We start from the raw sequence: 13,261 nt of genomic DNA, 5'->3' as shown, positions 1-13,261 counted from the left end.
TTCCGGTATGGCTTTGAGTTCCCTCTGCGAATTCTGTTTTACGTCTTCTATGGATTCAAAACGCGTTCCTCTGAGTGGTAATTTGAGGTTGGGAAACAGGAAAAAGTCACACGGTGCAAGATCAGGTGAATACGGTGGCTGTTCGATGGTATTTATTGAATGTTTGGCCTTAAAATCGTTGATAATGTTGAACAAATTGAGGTGAATCGGAACAAGCCGGGCGTTGACACGTCGCATACACAAATTTTCCACCAAAATCAAACGAGCCATCTCACGACCGATGCCTAGCTCTCGTGCTATCTCTCTAACACTCACATGAGGATTTTGGAACACGATTTCCTTTGCCTTTTCAATGTTTTCGTCGGGGGTAGAGGTCGAAGGTCGTCCAGAACGCGGCATGTCTTCGACGGTCGTACGACCGTCCTGAAAGGCTTTGTACCACTCATAAACTTGAGTTTTCGATAAAACTGATTCCCCATAAGCCTTTTGTAGCATTCGCAAAGATTCTGCACACGAAATTTCGTTCGAAACACAAAATTTGATGCAAACTCTTTGTTCAATATTTTTTTCCATTGTTTTTTTCGCAACGCACTACTGAGGTGAACTGGTTTAAACAGCTGCCGTAAACGAACTGTCTGACAGATCGCGCTCATTTTTGGCATAGTAATTTAGGACAGTGCTGCCAAACTACATAAACTTAAAATATCGAAAAATATACAGCGCGCGAATTTTAAATGAGAACCTCCGAAAACCTTTCGGTCACAATGTAGTTTTCTTTACTTATTTCCTTAATATAATATACTACGCTGAATCAATTTTTCGGAATTAAAATGCAGTTTTATATCATATGTTAAAATTGTTTAATACAAAATTAAAATAAACAATTATTTTTGGGAAGCGCAGTTGATCACCAATTATTTCTTTGGTCTATTCATAAGGCTATATTGAAGATCTTCTAAAGTGCTGCAGATTTTCCATGTCTTTTATATTAAAAGACATTTTTACTAAATGAGAATTATATTTTTGAAATCAAAGCAGTATTCTAAGTCTTAATGTAATTTATTAGATATAAGAATTATATTTTTTGAATTATGAACTATAGTAACATCAAGCATCGATGTAATAAAAAATAAAATTGCAGTTCTTTAGTCTATTTATAAGGTTATATTAAAAATTCTTCAAAGTGCTACACATTTCCGATTTCTTTAATATTAAAAGACAGTTTTATTAAATTAGAATTATATTTTTGAAATCAAAGCAGTGGTCTAAGTCACGATGTAATTTAAAAGATATAGGGATCACATATTTTTTAATCATGAACTATAGTCACATCAAACAACGATGTAATCAAAAATCAAATCGAAGTTCTTTAGTCTACTTAAAACGTTGTATTAAAAAATCTCTCAAGTGCTAAAGATTTATGGTAACTTAAGTTCAAGAATATTTCTGTTTGTTTTCTAGTTATTATAGATTTAAATGATGACATCACAGCAAACGGTTCAGAGCCTGTTTCACTATGTATTTGGTTGTCGTATTACTCTCCTTATCTACTGAAATCCATTATCTCGATGAATTTATGTTTTTGCTAAATGTACAACAGTTTTAGTATCTGTCGATATTATGTTACATAGATACCATGAGTTCCTAATTGAAACTAAAGAAAAAGAACAAGTTTTGTGTGCCATGCGTAGCAGATATTTTTTAAAATATCTACATAGACTCCAGAGACTTGAAAGAATCATACCTCCAACAAACAAGGTAAAAGATTGGGAAACATTGGTTTAAATTATTTATTTGATTATTTATGCTCAATGCTTTCAAACTTCCATGCAAAAAATGTGGATGTAATCCTCAAGTTCTTCAGTTTAGTCTTAGTGTCAGTCTTGGTGCTTTTATATATATTTTCCCTTTAAAATTAAATATTTGATTGAAAACCTACAAATCAATAAATATTAGTCGATTTAAATCTAAACTCAGTTAAACTTAAACATTTACTGAAGTTCATTTAGAGAACTTACTTAATATTTTTATTGGTTAAGTCATAAAGTGATCTGATATCAGAATATAATCCTCGATCAATGTGGATCAATTTACTCAAATTAATAAATTAATGAGAAATCAACGTAATACTTCTGTTTTTTGGTTACTCTGGTATCAAGTTCGAAAATATATACTTTGGCTTCTTGTGGCAAGTAGCCAGCAATCTATAATATTATATTTTTAATTATTTATCGCGGATGACGTTGTAAAACAAATTTCTGTTTTGATATCAAACGTCTAACTGATACATCAAATAATTCATAATTCCGATTTTCTTCACGAAGCGCAACCTATGAATCAGTTGGGGTGTTTAATATTAACCGTGATAAAGTAATTGTTCACAGGCTCGAACAACTTAAAACAGACTTGTGGAATCCAACGTATCTAAGAAATAATTTCGGTAAACAACAGTGTTTATACTAAACAAAAATTAAGAATTTGTGATAGTTAAACAAAATTTATATAACTGTTGTTTATGCGTTTGTTTATTTTAAAAATCGCACAGCAAGTGCGAATGTCCATAAACAATGACAATTAACAAAAGTAAAATTTAAATAACTCAGAATAAGTCTATGTTGGCTTAATGTGTTGACTCAGAAGTCCATGTTTTGAATTTGACAGGGTTCCTGACACATTCCAAGATTAAAACAAGAGTTGTTTCCAAAGGCCATTGATAATAGATATTTGGCGGCATTGGAACAAACTATATGAGCAACTATAAAAAACACTTAATTAAAATTTAAATATTTTTCAATTTAAACAATTTCCTAATATCACATTTTCTTATTTAAAGCTAGATTTCTCGCAGAGGACATACAATTTTTAATTAACAATAAATACGAGATGCTGTCGCAGTATATACCTATACCTGACAAATTCAACCTCTTATGATTATGTTATGTTATTTAATAGTTCGATATTATATAAAGGTCACTTATTTTGTACACAGTTTATAAGTATTATATTTATAATCAATTATTTTTTTTTATGATTTGAATTGATTTTCAAAAAGTTACATTAAATAGCAAATTAATTTCTAGGAAAAATGTATTACTTACAATAAAAAGCATATATATATTTATTATTTTTTCTGGGAATTTATTAAATTTCAGTCACGTCCCTTCAGTTGGAAACAATATTGTATTATTTTTTACATATCTTATTAAAACAAATATTTATTTTTGTTGTATTTTTAAATTCTTGGAATTGTATCTGATAATTAACGCAATTAACATCCAATTCAAAGTTCCTTTAATAGTAAAATTTATTCAGTTTTAAAAATAATTTACGTTGTAATAAAAAATCAATTTTTTTTTTATTTAAATAGAAAATTTATTTATATGGAAAGCATAAGTCGAACAAATCTTTTCTCAATAAAAAAACTGCATTCTGCATCCTCTTAAATATTCAAAGTAGTATCTCAGGAATTATGGAGTCTTTGTGGAAAAATGCAAATGAATTCTCACAATTTATTAACTCTCTATTCATTTTGAATATAAATTTCTTGTTACTTGGATTATGTACTACTAAATTTTTATCTAGAAAGAAGGTCAATTAAAGCTCCATTTTATCCATTAAAAAGAAATCCATTCAAAAAAATATATATCGGTGAATACGACAGTTATCAAATAGACTGCCTATGGAGCCATAGCATATCTATTTTTAAGCTTCAGTTGATTGAGTTCTTAATTTAAACTATAAAACACAGCAAAAAAAAATGATAATAATTAGTCTTTTTCAGTTCTTAGCTTAAACTATAAAGCACAATTCTTAGAAAAAAAATAACAAGAATAGACTAACCCAAATATGTCCAGCTGGCTTCTTAGAAAAAAATAACAAGAATAGACTAACCCAAATATGTCCAGCTGCCTTTGGTATTCATTTCTATGTTTTAATATGCCAGTACTATCACTTAAAATCTAACAGATTGTAGAAAGTTTAATCAGTCGTTTTAAAAATTGCAATATGAGAATATGTTCATTTATTAGAAAGACGTCTTTATTAGTTTTCCAACATAAATATAAATAATAAAAGTTTTTTCTGTCGAAAGTGACGCGTCTTATGTCGAAAAAACCTTTTTTAAATTTAGAAGGGTTCGAATAGAAATGAAAAGACAACAACAAAAATTGTAGTTAGTTTATACAACGCTTTTTCAAGTTTTACCAAATACTCATCATTAGTGGTCTCAGAAAAAATTCGAATTTCTTTTTAATTAGTTTATAGTTCGTATATAATTTGTTTGGACTGCAAATGTCACGCTTAGAACTCGTGCCTATCAAATTAGAAGCGATGATTAATCGAGTTTTTCCACAAATAGCCAAGGATGCATAAACTTTCAATGCTAAAGTTTCAAGTTTTTCCCAGCCTAATGATATGTAACTAGTATAGGCATATTTAATCAGTACCAAAACTATAAATTTCTGTGTTACCTTAAGTCGATTAAATGTTAGATCACTATTTACAAAAAACAAGCTTTATCCGATAGGTTTTTATCATTCAAATCTATAGGGTTTTATTAACTTAAGGGTTTTTTGAAAAGCATATGATGTACATTATGTAATTCCAAATTAACACGAACAACTTTTCTTTGTTTTTAAGTTTTTAATCCTTTTTTCGGTTCCTAAAAAAACAAATGACGCTGTTGGTTATGTACCATATACTCGCACTCAAAAAATAAAAACAAAAAAGTTTGTTTTAAACTTAATGCCACAAAATTTAGAGGTATTAAGATTCTTCTATTTTTTTCCTTTAAATTTGGAGCTTAATAGGATTATATCTGATTAAGAAAAAAGAAAACAATGAGAGTTCAGATCTATTTAGACCACAATTAACATTAAGGAACTTTTATTATTCCCTCGATCTTTTTGATCTTTTAAAATGATCCAAGACTTCACAAATAATTTTTTGATGCTCTAAAAGATGATGATAAACAGTCTGACAAGTAAACATACCACAAAAACTTTAAAGTCTATATAGTTTATATAAGATAACTATAAGATCTACAATACTATAGAAGAAAGTACTTTAGGATCTGTAGTACTTGCAAGACTTTCTATTGCAAGTTCATTACGTCTTTTAAAAAGTAGTATTATTATGCTAGCTAACTGAGATATGGTTTTTTAACTCTTCTAACCTTTCGCCTTTAGACATTCCCCATCAAATATTTCAATGGCACATACATACCATATATTTGTCAGTCAAATTATGGCAAAAATTCTCATTTGAACGACTACGCTAAGTCTGGCTTCAACGATAGTTCCAACTTTTATATAATTTTTTATTGGTCATATTATTTTTGACTGTATAGGTTTGATCTGAGATAGAAACAGCATACTAAATTTCTGTCATAGATTCATAAGATCTTTCATAAAAAGTTTAAATGTGTTTTGTTGAGTTAGGATCACTTGTAGTAGAAATGTATATTCTAATTAGTATCAACTATTTTAGAAGTCATATACAACTTAATTAAATCAACTAAACAGTCTTCGACTATGTTACCAAAGTAGTAATCAGAATGAACTGTTTGGAAAACTGGTCAGAACCGTAGTCAGAATATTTTAAAATTTCTAAGAAAATTTAAGATCAACTGTCAAGGTTACTTGAAGCGCATAAGCTTAACTATCGTAGGTTCTATTTACACAGTAAAATTGACTCCCTCAAAAGTAGTCCTGTTCTTCTTACTTAATTTACAATATATTGTTTGGAAAAATGAAAATCACAGCTAGAACATTCAAGCATTTCGAGAAAAATCCAAAATTGACATTGATATGAATTAACTAATTAACTAATTAAAATAATTTCCTACAATCAATTTAGAAGAATAAATAATTAAATGTTTTAGTTTTTAATGTGAATATCTCACTATTTGCTAAATTTCAAAAAAAAATTTATTATTCTAATTATTTGCATACTCAAACAAACTAAAGAAAAAATATGCTTTAGTAAATTTATGACATCCGTTGAAATTGCTTATACATTTCCGAGATTAACTGCAAGTAGCAGATACTCTTAACCCTTGAAAGGACCGTATAATTGAGTCTTTGTAATTTAAAATATACTTTTTTTCTATTACTCATAATATTTGTCTTTAAGTTATTTACTTTTTATTTACATTGTACCATTTTGATTACACAGAACACAGAAAAAATTCTCTAACACAGATAAATATTTTAGCATTCAAATTGAAATGCTTATATCGGCTAAAAACAAATATCTAAAACCAGAAGTTAATGGATTGAGAAATAAATACCACAAAATACAGGGAAATTGTGCTCATTTTCAGTAAAATCCCTAATATAACAAATAACAAATAACAAATTTTGTGCCTTATACAGTATTTTCCAGAGTAAAAAATATACTCTTCGCTAGTTTGTTATTGTACGCCCGTGTATCGCTTGAGAGTCTGTCGGCGTATCTGAGATACTTTCACTGTTTTCATGCTCCAACATGTGCTTTGGAGCAGTGCGAACGAACGAACGGATACCGACGCTCAAATAAACAGATTTGTTGTTATACAAACCATTGGGCACTTTCAATCACACAAACATCAGCCATCCAAGAGCCGTTTAACATCCATCTGTTTCATTCGTCGTCCGTAGCAGTACGCTAGCGAACGTCCGTCCACAGTTCCATGCTGAGCGGTGCTACGTACAAAACATTTTCCGACTTCCAGTGCGCGTACGTGAGTGTGCGTGTGTGTGTGTGTGTACGAGATTGTGTCAAGTTCACAGTTGTGCCGCGGTGAAATTGTGTTTTCAAAATTTTGATTTCCTTAAAAATTGCGAACTTAGGAAAATCATTTAATTTCTGTTTTGTTTTTTTGTTGTTACTTTTTGCTTAGTTTTAGAATTTTCACAGTGATTTTCTTTTATTTCTGGAAAAAATTTCCCTCGTATAAACAACACTGAACTCCATGTTGTTGTGCTAAGTGATTATGGCATTCGTATAATTGGCAGTGATTTATAGTCTGTGTTTACGTTTGGAATTTTATAAATATTCCGGGACGGAGCCGTTTTTGTTGGTGTACTTGAAAATTATACGCAAATAAAACGATTCAATTGGAAAATTGTTACTATAAATAATGCCGAACATAGTAGCGGATGGACTTATATACATAATATATTCACCATAATAAATGCAGCTTCGCTAAGCGAAAACTTCAATATTAGCACAAATGAATTCCTTAGCAAATTAGGAAATCCTTTCAAAGCAACTCAGTGGAAGAATTAAGATGAAGTATGTTTAACTTTTGGGTTCAAAGCATTCACCTTAAGTTATTACGTTTTTTTAATTAACTTTCTATACAATATTTTAATTTTTTTCCCATATATACACATTAACACATACCTATATATATAAAAACATATTTTTTTTTGACCTAGTGCCATATCTGAGTATCTCTTTGATATGAACTACGAACGCGTTTAATAATATCGCTAAAATGCGTGCCATAGTCGTGTATTGGCAGGGAAAATTGTATACGTTTATTTATAAAATTATATATAAAAAAATGCATAATATTTACTTTATTATTAATTTGTTGCTAAAAATAACTAAGCGATAGCGATTAATTCCTTCTTTTATCATGGAAACATTTTGTTATTTTTACTCCGTTTATCTATCAGAGGGAACATTTCGTTCTTAATTATGAAGGCTCTCAAACAGTGATTACGAAACATTGTTAATTAAATGTCAATCCTAAAATTATTATATTTTATTCAATCGAGTTGAGTCATTATTCTTTCTACTAGAAGATAAACGAAATATTCATTAATAATATTTACATGTAAATAAACATTATTGCAGAAATATTTCACCAATAAGTACTATTAATGAAATCTTCCATATAGGAGCCAATGCAGAATAGGTTAGGAAAAAACAAAAAAAAGATTTTTTTTATTAAAATTATTATTCCGCTTTTTTTTGATGCTGTTAACTGGCACTTTTAACATTAACAAAGTGTGTACAAACATCACCTCACAGAGATTTTTTGTAAAATATTTTTGTGCTTGACATTAAAAATATTATATGAACCTATTCCATTTTGTGACCCATATTTACGTTATGCAATTATTATTTAACAATTTTTACCAGAGTTGGACTTGGGTAGGACCCAATATAGGTTTTTTTCTATTTTCTGTTTCTACCATTAAAAATATTAATTCAATTTCGTGTCCAAAAGCTTAATCAGGCAATTATTTTTATTTAAAAATATTTTCCGGAATTGTGTTTGAAACCTTGAATTTAAATAGGACCTAATATAGTGTTTTTATTTATATTTTTTACATTACAAATATTAACCCAAATTCGTGGTCCAAATCTTAGTTGTAGAGTTCTTTTAATTTTAAAAAAAAAACTTATTCGAATAAGTTTAAAAACCTTATTCGAGTTGAAATTGAAAGGTTGAACTTAAGTAGGACTTACTATTATCCATTATTATTATTGCATATTATTATCTATTTTTCTTTTTCATACGATAAAAAAATACATTTAATTTTGTGTCTATATATACATTTTGAATATACATCTTGAAATATTTTTTAACCTCCTTTTAATTTAGTTTTGGAATTTTTTTAACAGTAATTTCATATTTGAAGCATTTTTTTAAAGTTCCATTTTATTGACTAAAAAATATAAAACTTTTTTATGACGATATTTTTAGTGTGTGACTCCTTTATTTTATTTTCGAATTTCTTATTTATTTATTTTTTCTGCAAATTTCACTAGCACTTTTATCGCAGCCTCATCTTAATTCTAATCTAATCTAACTGACACTTTTATTGTTTTCTCATTTTTATTATAATTAGTCGACACTTTGGCTGAAGTTTATTTTAATGTACTGTATATATTTGAGCTAAGTAGAGCACATTTATATTTAATATGCTGAGGAGTTTTACTTCACAATTAAAATATATGTATTAAATCGAATCAAACGTTTGGTTGGGAGATGATAGCTCATAGTATATGATATTCTTATAGCCTCATCAAGTAAATAATACCATGTTATAAAGTGACTTCTTTTAACAACCTAAGTTGTGTTACATCGTTACTTGTTTATAAAGATAATGAGTTATATTTTCTTCTTGAAGATTGTGTGAAAAAAGAAGTTTTCTCTCTTGAGAGGTTAAAGGCATCTGTCATATAGAATTGTGCTCTTCACATGTAGCTATATTACTGAAGCAAATAAGTTTAATGTTAACAATATTTGTTAACGTGTAAGGATTAAGAATATGTAATAAGTGATGTCCTCTCTTTTACATAGAATTGTTATCTCCCCATTTATCTTCATTACTGTTAACGATGAAGTTAATGCTAACAGACCTTAAGAAGAGTGTAAAAGGACGAAGAATATATAATGATTAAACCCGTCTCTTGAAATGATAAGGGCATCTGTCATATAGAAATGTGGTCTCCCCACTTCTATATCTTCACTTGTACTTATAAATTTGGTGGTTAGAGCAAAACTCTTTGGATATGAAAATGATTCCATAACTAACTGAAAGTGAAGATCTGAGTCTGAAAGTGTAAGCTAGCTAGTAGTCTACACAATACTTTGTAGGAACTAAGTAAGTCGATCAGTTAAACTGAATATGACAGTAACGTAACCTAAACTACTATTAACGATAAATTTAATCTTAATTAACATTTAAAAGATTACTATTTATAGCAAACACTCACTGACCTATTGCAGTCCTATATGTGTAAAATAAGCAGATTTATTTAATTTAGAGTCTGTGTCTTCACATGTTACATCTTTTTACATACACATTTAATTGCTTAAACGGAATGTTACTGATTTATATTTTTAAATTTATCTCTGATCCAATGATACAATATATTGTTTATGTATCTCAATGATAATCACTTTTTTATTAAATATCGGTTTGTTTAGTTATTCAATAAAATTACACAGTCAATTTGTAATTTCTTTAATCGAGATCGACATATAAAATTAATTACTATAATAAAAACTCTAAAATAAGATACGTTGCCACAATAACTCAACTCAAGTAACACTTCACCAATAAACAAAAGAAAATAAATTGAACCAATGTATCTGTAAATTAAATTGATTGCTTGAGTAATTAAAATATTGTTTATTTTAATTAACTTTGTTATTTTTCATTTAAATTATGCTTATGGCTACTATTTTAAGAGTTCTGTGCTTTTATAAATCATTTCTTCTTGGACTGAAGATTTTTCAACAAACCACTACATCATAAAATCATCATCACCAAACTCACATATCATGGATTGGAAATCAAAGTATTTTTTTAAATACTTAAAATTCTTTGAACTGCCTAAGTAAACAAATTCTGCGTTTACATTCCTGTGCAGTGCCAAATGTTGAAATATAAAATCTGTTTTTGAATAATAAACAAAGATAGATTGAATTCTGATCAATAGATCAAACGATTGGTTAAAATTTTTTCATAGAAAATAAGCAAATTCATGTGATTATTTTATTGACATTAATAAATGAACAGTTTTAAATTAATATTTATAAATTTTAATATTGCTCAAATATGTGTCTAAAATAAACAATTATTAAATTAGAACTAAATTATTTTATTGAACGTATAGATACAGAAAATCCTTTCAATTTTCGTGGTTCGTTTAAATAGTTAAGATGATCTAGACCGAAACCGAATGGCTGAAATGCTATCTACCCCATTGATACAAAAAGGTGATAGTCAGATGGCGTCAAACCCATTTTGGTTGTCTTTCGATACATGTGTGATTTAAATTAATCATCTGTTGACAATAGCTTTGTGTAATAACGGTTTCAATGGGTTTTAAAATACACAATACGATTTTTGTTCCACCAGATACAAAGTTTAGTCTTCTTGCTTTGATTTGAAAGCAAACTGTCGCATTGCGATTTGACCTTAATGTTGAAGAGCCGGTATTGTCAGCTAAAAGCTACGATCTTCCATCTCTGATTTTCAAAATAATTCTATTTTTCACAACTTGTCACAATTCGATATAAAAATTATATTCTTTCGTAGCATGTAAGCAGCATTACACAATAGATTTTGGGTTTTTTATTTGAAATTCATTGCTTTTCCCCGTTGTCCTCAAACGTCTGCTAATTGTTTCTTATGACATATTTCGTGCTTTTACTAATTGCTAGTTTGTATTGGGTCAACATCCAATAACTCCTGCAATTAGTCGTCTTCACAATTTTGTGATCTACCAGAGCGCTTTTTGTCTTTGACATAGAAATAATCATTTAGAAATCATTTTAAATTATCGAAATCATGTGTCATATTTTCTAACAGACGAAGCCTTTTTAATTCGATGACTTTTAACTGCGTTTTTATTTTGATTAAATAAGAAAAGAAATGTGTGCCACAAATGTTCGACGTGATCGCTTAAAGAGGGATGCAGACTATCATTTTTGAATGCCATTCAAGTTGCGCTCTCTCTTGCTCAAATTTATTCTAACGACCGAACTTGAACATGCTCATATTCAGAAGTTATCATTGAAGCAAAATTTTTAAAGAATAAGGGTGTTTACGCACACTGTACGTGTGTTTCGCATGCTATAAGTGTGTTACTGAAATCACGCAAAAATATGCTCTTGAATGACAAGTGCAAGCTTTTGGAAGACAGACTAGCATTCACAACATGTTGGCCAGAAGCTGAATGATTTCCGGAAAATAAGAGACACATTTTAGTCAAATTTTCCAATATCAACAACTTTATTAAAAACGTGTTAGTAAATGGCTGAATGAGGTGGTCATTGGTCAGTTGTTTTTATTTGCATTAGTAAAACACTTTACTGACAGTTTCTCTATTGTTTTTACCTCATCTTCATCCTCCTTTTCGCGCTCTTTGTTTACCTATGCACGTGTGAAAATAATTGATTGAAATAATGATTCGATTTATATCACTTTAATCAACAATTGGAACGTGTGCATTTTTATTTTCAATTATTAAGTTTAACATGATGAATTGCTTTTTAATGGTATAATATTATTTTCAGATTTTATTTTAAAATGTGTTTGTCATTTACAAGAATTATATGCTTTTATGTTAAACACATGATAAAAAAATATTTCATTAAATATTCGCAACTTTTCCATATCGTAAATGTGTACGAAAATACATTCTACGAAGTGGACGTGTAGGGCGCAGTAGATGTTATTCATTGAATTAAAAATTTTATTAAAACTGGAAAATAAATTTTAAAATAATAAAAATATACACAAAGTTCCTGTGTTAAAATTTATGTGCAAATTAAATGCAGATATAAATTTATAAACTTTTGTTGGAAAAAATTTCTGTTTTAAACGAAATATAATTACTTTATTTATTTTCGTATAGAAGAAATAATTTCATATTCCTATTCCGTTTTTTTTATAAAGTTCTTAGCGAAAAAAAACATATTTAGTAAAACTAAAGCTTTGTTAAAATAATTTATAAAAAAAAAACATAACATAAAAACCGTAAAAAATAAGCTAAAAAATATATATGCTGTATGGAATGTAAAAAAAAAGACTTAAAGAAATAAAAAAGGTAATTAAATAATACGAGTTAAAAACAAAAAAAAGGACAAAATAAAAAAATTAACAAACGGAAACTCATTTGCCAGCATTTTCATACTCATTTCCGGTATATGACTGCGTTAAGTAAAACTATTTTCATGAAATACAATTAACGTAGGGGCAACTCTAGGGCAATTGTAACAGTAGCAAAAGCAGCAGAGCAAAACAAAGTGGAAATAACAAAGAGCAAAGAAGTTTAAGCAGCAGCAACAACAACAACTACAACATAAACAGTAGCAGCGTAGGGGCAATAACAACAACAAACAAAGAAAATTGTAAAAAGTTAAATAAAATTGTCACAAAATTAAAAGCAAACAAATTAATTAATACACAAGAGCAACGGTTGATGGTGTGAAAATAAAAGGCCTCGGAAATTTCTATCTTAACAACAAAACAAAATAAAATAAAAATACAAAAAGAACATAAAAAACAAAAAAAAAATTAAAAACAATAAAAAGTATATATTAAAGTTTTGAGAATACAAAAAAAAATTTATAAAAAAGCAGTTAAGGTAAAATATTTAAAACCAAAAAAATACAAAAACAACAAAAAGCATAATTTGTAACAATATAAGCAACGCCACTGTTACAGCTACCATAACAGCAACAACAACAACAATAGCTAATAAAAAATAAAAATACCAACAATAAAAAAACCCTTAACAACACAAT

The 13,261-nt window shown here is 28.5% G+C and overlaps 1 protein-coding gene across 1 annotated transcript in view; it reads left to right on the top strand.

Annotated features, from left to right (window-relative positions):
- The window catches only part of LOC119667068, a 16,114-nt gene extending 9,789 nt beyond the window's left edge, over positions 1-6,325 (top strand). Inside the window, exon 10 of the mRNA XM_038076353.1 lies at positions 6,175-6,325. Coding sequence (XP_037932281.1) covers positions 6,175-6,325 — 151 coding nt within the window. The remainder of the gene's footprint in view (positions 1-6,174) is intronic.
- The last annotated feature ends 6,936 nt before the right edge of the window (positions 6,326-13,261 follow it).

This window comes from Teleopsis dalmanni, chromosome 1, assembly GCF_002237135.1.
Source record: "Teleopsis dalmanni isolate 2A chromosome 1, ASM223713v2, whole genome shotgun sequence".
Taxonomy (NCBI): Eukaryota; Metazoa; Arthropoda; class Insecta; order Diptera; family Diopsidae; genus Teleopsis; species Teleopsis dalmanni.
Note: the sequence above shows the minus strand (reverse complement) of the source record. Positions and strands in the feature narration are given on the sequence as shown.